The 10,111-nt window shown below is 40.7% G+C and overlaps 1 protein-coding gene across 1 annotated transcript; it reads right to left on the reverse strand.

Annotated features, from left to right (window-relative positions):
- Nucleotides 1-1,211: 1,211 nt before the first annotated feature.
- LOC127611391 (ribosomal RNA processing protein 1 homolog A-like) lies at nucleotides 1,212-9,204 on the reverse strand. The gene is made up of 11 exons (XM_052081896.1): nucleotides 8,312-9,204; nucleotides 7,785-7,842; nucleotides 7,620-7,705; nucleotides 7,481-7,542; nucleotides 7,232-7,361; nucleotides 6,880-6,944; nucleotides 3,512-3,693; nucleotides 2,639-2,745; nucleotides 2,363-2,460; nucleotides 1,401-1,420; nucleotides 1,212-1,309 (listed from the first exon to the last, which is right to left on the reverse strand). The coding sequence occupies exons 1-11, from the start codon at nucleotides 8,372-8,374 to the stop codon at nucleotides 1,218-1,220; spliced, it is 963 nt and encodes a 320-aa protein (XP_051937856.1). The 5' UTR covers nucleotides 8,375-9,204; the 3' UTR covers nucleotides 1,212-1,217.
- Nucleotides 9,205-10,111: the final 907 nt, after the last annotated feature.

The raw sequence follows: 10,111 nt of genomic DNA on the forward strand, positions 1-10,111 counted from the left end.
TTTCCTAAGCATTGATAGAATTTGAATGACCCTATCCTCCAAGATCATCTCATCTGGATAGGGTCGGAAAGGAAATTACTCAGGCAAAACGAGAATCCAAAGAGGCCTCGGGAGATGAGTGACCTATGCGAAAGGAGATTTAAAGGTTTTATCCATGCACCCTTTCCTAAGCATTCGTATGCTGCACTCGATGAAAGTGGGAAATCGGAAATATTCCACATGGATTGTCCCAGTCCACCCTCAATGCATTGGGGGGGAATTTAAACAACAAAGACGGCTGATTCTGATAAACTGTTGTTCTGGTTTGTTACAACACATTTGAACCCCAGCTAACCTTCTTCATAATTAATTTTATTCATATAAATAAAGGTATATACTATCTCCAATGCATTTAATGAATTTCACCAAATAATTTAATTAATGCAAGGAGATAGCAGCATGTATGTATTCCAACACTCAGTGCAAATCATGGTGTGCTACATGAAGCCATGTCAAATTAACTAAATGTAATAATATAAATATTCATTCATAATAAATTGGCATTCACGGTTGTGTCTCCATGGAGGTCGTCATTGTTGAGTGACATCACACATCGCAAATTTGATCTGACGTAAACACACACACACACACGCATACACACAAACAAAACATAAATGTACTCTTTATTTCAATAGCGCATAAGTATGAGCATAAACCTATTTGACTTATTTTAACATGAACATACATTTCTTGTATATTAATTATTCCACTTTGTGTGCTACGTGAAGTCATGTCAAAAAAGTCATGTATACTCGTTTGCTTCCCAACACTTCATTTGTTCTTCTTGGATCAGGTCTCTGAGTTTTTGTGCTGTACTCAGCCATTCCATGTTTCTTCTGCCTTTAGCATCTTCAATGAGTGCTGTAATACTGCTGAGACTGTCTCTCAGAGACCTCGGTTCAGGTGTTTTTTCTTCAGCATCTTCCCACTCTTCCTCTTCCTCTTTAATGACAAAACCAGTCTCTCCATATTCCTGGTTATGGGTTGCAATATTACTGTCCATTTGCAGCAGGTCTTCTAGTGTGCTCTCTGGTGCTACTTTTTTTAGGCTCTGCAGATCATCATTGTAGAACTGGAAAGCTTCTTCCTCTTGTGTTGCTTGGCTTGCTTCACCAGAAAAGTTGCATTTTGAAGTGAGAAAGAGGTCCTTTACGATTCTTAGCTGTTTCCTTTGCATTCTATCCACGCTTCATCTTCTTTCTGCTGGCAAACATTTCATCATCCTCATCTGTAGAGACTTCCTCTGGATAGCCATCTTGAGGAAATAGACCTAACCGAAAAAAAGGCAGAGGATGAGTCACATAACACAAATAAACAAGAAAGACATTGTGTCGTATCAGGCAATTTAAAAATAACAATACCTTCACTGAGATCCTGCAGCCTGCCATGAAAGAGAGAGAAAGTATGTTGAAAGACAAGAGGTCTGATAATGCATATCATAAACTACATTCGACTGGCGTAAAAATCACTCTTTTCCCAATCTGCTGAACAACTCTCTGATCCACTGAAATTTTAAGACACTGGCCAAAAATAGGATCCACTGGAGAGTTCCCAGGCGAAAACCACTGTTGACCAAAAAGAACACAAAGGCTCATCTCACATTTGCCAAAAGACATCAAGATGATCCTCAAAACCTTTGGAAAAAACATTCTGTCGACCGATGAATCAAAAATTGAATTTGTGCGGCCTGTTACATTTGGGGTAGAAATGATAGCATTTGATTAATAAAACATGGTGTTGCCAATGTGATGGTCTGGGGCTGCTTTTCTATCTGAGGACAAGGTCAATTTGCTGTGATTGATGGGACAATGAATTCTGCTGTCTACTAGAAAATCCTGAAGGATGATGTCCGACCATCAGTTTAGTTTGCACCCTCAAACTCAAGCACTCTTGGATCATGCAGAAAGACAACTAACCGTAACACAACAGCAAGTCCATCTCTGAACGGCTCAAAAAACAAAAGAAAATAAAGTAAGATTTTGCAGTGGTCAAGTCAAAGTCCGGATTTGAATCCAATAGAGATGCTGTGGCGTGACCTCAAAAGGGAAACTCTCCAATGTGGCATAGTTGAATTAAATCTGCCAAAGTGGGCCAAAATTCCTCCATAGCGTCAAAGACTGACCACAAATTATCGCAAATGCTTGATTTCAGTTATTGCTGCCAAGGGCGTCACAACCCATTACTAGCTTCAAGGGGCAATTACTTCTTCCACATAAGGACAGGAAGGTTTGGCTTTTCTTTTTGCCATATTTAAATCACACGGACCACAACAACAGATACAGTATGATACTTTCAAAACTGTCTGAGGGGCTACAAAACTTACACTTTGATGATTTTGTAGAGCCTCTCTCTATTGTGGCTGGGTGTGCTACTTCGAATTGACACCTCTAAGAGCTTGTCAGCAAGAGCTGCATAGTCAAACTGTAAAATAGATGTTTCATTAGAAGGGGGAAAGCAGAACATGGTATTTATCAAGAGCTCTGACTAAAGTGGTGCAGTGTAGCATATGTCTTTCCAATGAAAACCCAAGTATCCCAAAATATGTGTTCATTCTTGGAAAAACAACAACATGCATTTAGGATAAAAATACAATACTAACCTGTAGAACTGGTGCTGTATTATCATCATCATCATCATCATCAAATTGTAACTCTGTGTCGGAGTCTCCTGATTCATGAGCACCCTGTTTCAAGTATGATTTACTGCCTGAAAACAAAATAACCAGCAAATAATGTCTTCCTGGCATAAAAATTCAATTCAATTCAGTCATTTATCTACAAAATTATGTAACATTCATGGAGTTCTTTTTAAAACACTGTAGCATTCATGATTTGCAATCAATAACTTACACAAAAACAGGTTGTTGTGTGCTATATAAATAGTGATTCTGAACGGAAACTCAAAGTTTGGGGAATATTTTTTTTTTGGTCAGATTGCACTTAATGTTGCGTACTATATAGCAGTGGTCCCAAACACTTGCCCGTGGGCCTTTTGGTACTGAGCTGAACGATCGCTTGTGTGGCGCTTTCTCCAAAGCTATGGAAAGAAATCAAGCCTGCTGTTGGCCATGTGCAAGGTACATTCTCAAAAACGGGCATGACGACAATCCAGTTGAATCAGCTGAACAAGTATTACTGAAGTGATGATGTGGAAAGCATGTTAATGCCAGCGGATTTGCACATCCTGCCCACCTAAAGATGAGCGGTTTAGTCGCTATGACCTAGCAATGCGGCCACCAAAATATCAAACACCGTATGTAGGATGGATTCGTTCATCCATCCATCCGTCCATTTTGCAAAGTGCTAACTTCAAAATCATTACGTTGACACTTTGAAAGGAAAATCAACTCAAAAATGTTCTTTAAAACAATATGCATTATGCAGCCTCATTAGTCTAAACATGGTATTACGATTAATATTGTGTTTGTGGAAAAATTAAACAACAAACTCTTCCCATTTTTGTGAAAATGTACCGTTAATCTGCTTCACGGGGTCCTCTTCATCATCAGAGGACTGGCCTGAATCAGAGGACTCTGCTTCTTTCAGCTCCCTCATCAGATCCTCAATGGCATAGGGAGCCTGGTCAATAATTGTGTTGAAGATGCTGTTGCAGATCGCTCGGAAAAGTGTCCGACTGGTGAGACGGTCAATTAAAGAGAATGGTCGATCAATGGATGGCAAATATTACAAAGCAAGCAGGAAGCTTCAGATCAAGACAGAATTTCGCTGCCATTCATCAGTGACGCTCCTAAAACTAGTATGATCAATAAAGGATGTGTTGCCTGTAATATTACACGACCAGGACGCCAGCCAAATCCTCTTGAACACTGACATCCAAATTGGAGATATTTTGCTTTGGTGACGTTATTCAATGTTAAGGTCAAAAGTTGTATGATTGTCTGGCAAATTAGATGAATACACTTTCAAGCCATTGAAATGAAAACATATTCAAAGGCCCGATAATTCTACCACATTTGAAGTAAACATATTCCGCTGGGTTATGGGGTATTCAAGACTGACAAAACGTTTTCATATACGTAAAATTATTGTTACCCCTCTGTTAATGAAAGAATAACCCTCAGTGATCACAGAAATAACTTCAATCTGACCAAAGTACAGTCAAACCCCGGCTTTCGGATTTCGACCAGAAAATTTGAGATTTTTACACCTCAGGTTAGAACTGAAAACCGGTTTTCGACCAAACTGAGCACACCCGAATACGCCACTTGACTCCTTTCGGGTTTCTTACACGAGCAAGTGACGCTTACACGTTTGACGTTCACAAAAATACCGTATTTTCACGACTATTCGACGCATCGTACTAATGGCCGCAGTCTCATTAATGGGTGACATTTCTGTATTTTACACATACACAGGACGCATCGTACTAATGGCCGCAGTTTTACAGTGGTAAAACATACGCCAGCTTAAACATACGGCATGCATGCGCGCACTCCAACACGTTAGCTTGAAGCATACGGTGGCATGCCAAGACATACAGATAAGATAAAAACACGTTTTTAAAAAGGCAACGAAAGCAGAACTGAGTTCGGGTGTATTTTATTTAGCCATCGTACAATGTTCTCACGTTTTTCGATCAATCATCACCCAGAAATCCATCTAAGTCCTCATCCTCTGTATCAGAAGCAGAGGACTGCACATCTCAGTTGTCATTGAATGCATCACATGCTAGTGTGAGTTGCTACGCATTGCCGAGCGGAAAGAAGGAGTAGCAACAGCAAAGTCAACATTTCCCTCGTGTGAAGCTTTCCCACATTTGAAAGTAAAGAACAGAGCGAAACATGGTGGCAGCGCGTGTGTGTAGAAAGAATTGAACAATTGTGCAAGTACCGTAATCCATCAAAAACGCCGCGTTCCCTCTCGTTGTTGCGTATTGTGGCGTAACTCGCTAAGTGCTGCCTCTCACTCTTTGTAAAGTTGTGTTTGCCACCGATCATCCATTGTTCCCAAGCCGTTTGCAACTATACTTTGAACGCCCGGTTGATGCCAATGTCCAGCGGTTGGAGTTCTTTAGTCAAGCCTCCGGGAATAACGGCACGCTCATTTGCTTGACTTGTTTTTTCACCGCTGCTGTGAGATGGGCACGCATGCCAAAAGCATAACCGGTGGCTTTAAGTTTGAACTGAGCTTCGTAGGCGTGTCTTTTTGTCGAATTTATTTTCAGGGGTTCTTAGAAACCAAAACCGGAGTTGTTTTGCAACAATGCACATTGCCACACTCTATACAAGTGTTGGTACTGGCTTGAGGCGTCCACTTACACGCCCACCCTTCACCATTGGCGGACTAGCTTGTCTGTCCTCTCTCTCCCTCTCTCCCTCTCCATATATGTATATATACACGCCCACCCTTCCCTGATTGGCCGACTTCTTTCACAGTCACTTCCGCCTTTTCTCTATATAAACAGCGTGTCGGCAGTCAAGTCAGATTTTGGAACTCAGCGCATATAAAGGACGCTCCGCACCATAAGGCGTCCTGTCCATTTTGGAGAAAATTTAAGATTTAATGGCGCCTTATAGTCGTGAAAATACGGTATTATGAAACAGTCTTGGTTATTCTATAATTTACTGGTTGTAGCGTGGTAACTTTATGAATAAAACATTTGTCATAAGGTGTCATATGCTGTCGGTAGAACTAACGATGACACGTGGTAGATTCTTTCGTCAAATTGATAGTAGATTACACATGCATCGTCTTGGGAAGAGGATGTCAAGCCACAGCAATACTTACCTGTATTAATGATTACCAGGAAATTAATCTTTGCGGTGTGAGACTGGAAAAAAATACTCTGATTTTGTGGTGTGCTGTATTCATGATGCCATATGAGTACAACATAATTTGATCCATTTATTTCGTTGAATAATCCTGGAGTACACAGCTGCTGATATAATGTTCATTGTTAATGCATAGTTTTCAAACATTTACCCTTGAAGCATTATACTTTGGAGTATCAGAATTCTTGATTATGAATATCAGTCAAAATAGAAAAATGGCTTCCTATGATGAACGTTTACGGAACCCAAAATTAGTTACCATGGTTTCCCATTGGGTAATCCAACGGAATCGAAAAACGTGAATTTCCTAAATCCTCAGGCCTGCTACGGTACATCTTTTTTTCCCACCCGCAACGATCAGTTTGACAATCGCCACCATTGTTGTTTTGATCTCGCATGAAGTAATGTCGCATGTCGTTCTTGCAATATGCGGAAAGTAGATGATTGCCAAGTTTTGTATCGTTAAAACAAGTGTTGCGAACAAGTGTTGCGAATGTTTATTGCGGAGGTATCACGGAGGAAGCAGCTAAAGTTGGATAGTTTTTTGCGATAAGTTGACTTTGAGAAAGCCTTGCATCATTGGAAGCGGAGTAAAGAGAGGAGAATTTATGAACGCAAAGACTAAACTATGGAATGAAATAAGAACCTATTTCTCAGCAAATCTCGTATGCCTGAATTATTAAAATTTTTGCAGCATTTGTTGATAAGAAATAAACCTATTAGCAATGTATATTGTTGCTGTTTGTGTTATTATCATATGCAATTGAATAAGTAGACCATTTAAGAATTCGAAATTTGGGACTCTCGAAATGCCTAATGGGACTCACTTTTCTCATCAGCCAGTCCCTGGGACTGGCTGGGGTTAAACTGTAATATTATCACTCCGCGCGCACACACACGCACTCACACACAAACACACACTCACACAAAATGTACTTTTTAGTACATATTTTTTAAGTCAACACCATTAAAAATGGTGTGGAAGATTTAAAAAAATATACTTCCCTGCAGATATGAAATCAAACAAAAGGACGCTAAGAGGAACTTACTCCTTGGTCTTGGCTGCCGTTTTGCAGAATGGCTCGATAAATCTCAGGTTCTGGTCAGCAGTGAGCTACGGAGAAAAAAATGTGAAAAGGACCATCACATTTCTTTATTTCAATAAGTTATTAATATTTCCTCAAAATCTTTTGCAGAATCCTCTATAATGGATGTGTCACTCAAACTATAATATTGGCATTTAGAGTGGATAGACATCAAAATTTCATATCTAAATTCTCTTCAGTTTATTTTTGTCAAGTGAAAGGCATTCAACAGGATCAATAAAATAAATACGGACAAGTACCCAAATCTCCATCTACGCTCCATACTCCAAATGACCCGTTTGGATCATAACTTTACCTCTGATGCACCCACAGCTCCTAGTTCCGTCAAGTAAAGGTCCAAGATATGAAACTGCAGACCAGCAGGTGCACCGTTGCCACTGTTCAGGAGCTCTGTTGCAAAGAGCTCCAGAAATCTTGAGACCACACTAAAAAAAAAAAAAAAAAAAAAAAAAAAAAAAAAAAAATAGAAAAGACATTATGTAAAATATTTAACCTATGTTATGACGTACTGTACAATTTGCGCATGACAGTTTTTATGGATTACCTGCTATCCCAATTGTTTCTCTTCAGCATCTCAAAGCTTTGTCTGAACATGAAGCGGATCAGCTGTAATACGAAAAGAAGGGCCACCATAAGGGGGAGAAAAGTGATATATTCATGGACGCGCGCGCACGCACACACACCTGGAAAAACTTGTCCATTCGTAGTCTGTCAATGCCAGTCCACTCTCTTTTGAAGGTCTTAAGGGAGCTCTCCAGATATAATAGTTCTGTGGAAAACAATTTTCACCACCGGCTTTTGACATTTTAATTTGTATTTGGAATTACACCAGCATAGGATCAACTTACGTCCATCAATGTCATGAAAGGTGTGAATCAGTGTGCAAACAGAGTTGGAAAGCTCCTCCTGTGAACAACATTGTGCCTCAAATTAAGCAAATAGAAAGTGAAACAATCCAAGAAAGGCTCAATATATTTAACAATTAAATGGCAGTGGGTGCCATTAATTCAGCCCAGCACGCAGGGTCGTGGTGGCCAGAGGGAATATTGTGGGATTCCTGAATGGCCGGTCCATTTCAGGACCAGTTTAACAATCCCTGCCCCCAAATGGCATAAAAATTACGTTTTTGCGCATGACAGCCGCTGTCTACAGTCACCGAGTGGTTGCACCGCGACTCCAGCGGTCCATCAAAATACATCTCCTAGACGCCTCCTTAGTGAGGTGTTCCGGGCATGTCCCAAAGGTAGGAATTCCTTGGGGCGAACCAGGACAGCCTGGGAACGCCTTGGGAAGAGCTCAAAGAAGTGATTGGCGACAAATCACAGCTCAGCCTGAAAATGTTCCACAAGCCGTGACGAAAGAAATAAAGAAATACCTGTAAAAGTGGTTTGTCCTGCATCCACAAGCAGTAGAACAGACCTTTCCACAGCTTGAGCATTTCTTCACTCGTAAAGCCATCTGGACAAAGAATAATAAAACCAAAGGAGCGCCTTGGTGAATAAGATAAGAAAACCTTTATTAGACTCGCAATGGAGAAATTCCCGATTCACAGCTGCAAAGTTATGAAAGGAAGAAGTAGAACAACAAAATATAGGAGCTGCTCTAAAGGCAGCCACTCACGCGGCACCATTTTGAAGTCAAAATAACAAAAATAACACAACACATGGGACACAGACAGTCGTGCAATCTTCACCACTTTTCTGCATACACTTTGTTGCCTCAAGCAGTTATAGATGAAAGAGGAGAGGATCAAAGTGTCCTTTCACCAGTCGATCAGAGACGTCATGCTGAAAATGTGCACACGTCTGCTACAAGCTAAGTTTTGAAAGCAAACACGAAGCTGTAGCGTCCAGTGACGAAAAAGAGATTGGCTCACATCTCCTGTCACATGCAAATCCACTTCAATTCCAAGCCGCGACTCCCAGTTCCACATCCGCATCGGCGCTACGCGCTAACGTCCCCTCTTCTCATCGTCGGCTCCTCAAGCCTTACATCCATCCAGCCGCAGACCGTTCAACAGCACCAATCTCTCCGCTGAACAAAGTGGGGCTGTGAAAAATGCTGCCCATTACAGGCGCAAGACACAAGCGCCCCGGGACTGTCCAGCAACGACAGTCAAATGGCGCTGATATTCCTCCCAGTCAAAAACAGTGCTGGTATACCCATGCTGCCGAGAAGGCGCAACCACCAAGCACAGAGTCTTGATGAATGTCGTGGCCAAAAAATGCTGAAAAAAGTCCACATCAGGTCCACACGACATAACAACAAACACAAAGTTACAAAACAAAAACACAAAAATAACAACAAAAAAGCAAAGCTCATGAGAGCACTTGCAGACGGCTGCCAACTCGGGCGCCATCTTGCCTTCAAATCGAATCGAGTATTATATCAGCTGTTTTTGGACAAAGCAAGGACAAGGAAGGCAGCTTTCATTAGATCGTACATTTCATACAGAAAGTAACTCACCACGCTCCATTTTAAAACAAATAAGCTATTCACACACAGACCTCATAACTAGAAGAAAGGGGACATTTGAGTAAACATTGATCAGGAGGGACTACTACAGTGTTAGGTTGTCAGAATCAAATGCGTGTAGATTTATTTTTACCTATTAACCCTCGAAGTCCACCGCTTGCGATAAATGTAAAATTATGTCTTTGAATCAAAGGCTAAGGCATTCGGAAAAACACGTGAGAGCTGAAACGTATGGGGGGGGTTCTAAAATGGCCTAAATTTCATGACGTCACCGGCTGATAGTTCTCAGGCATTACAGCAATAATAAAAAAGGTTTTGATTCCGTAATCTTCACAATTTACATATTTTGCACCATAGAGACCCATTAAAATTCATATTTTTGAAAGCATCGTAAACCTAATGTGTAAACATGCATTTCACACGATTTTTACGTCAATCGCTTTGTTTTCGCTTGGACAGACGTATGCATACCACATTGTTGGGTTGAGGTCATTCCAATTGTGCAACTTTTAGGTGGCGCCAGAGGATCGCAAATGAGTTTGCCTCTTTGCAGGAGGCTTCAAACCAATGCATTTTACATGAACACGTCCGGTCGGGATTGTTAGTAGGGCTTGGTTGGGACCTCCAGACACAATTTTTTTTTCCTTTTGCAAAAAATAAAGAATAAAAAAATCCCAAAGAACTAATAAAAACTATATAT

This window comes from Hippocampus zosterae, chromosome 12, assembly GCF_025434085.1.
Source record: "Hippocampus zosterae strain Florida chromosome 12, ASM2543408v3, whole genome shotgun sequence".
Taxonomy (NCBI): domain Eukaryota; kingdom Metazoa; phylum Chordata; class Actinopteri; order Syngnathiformes; family Syngnathidae; genus Hippocampus; species Hippocampus zosterae.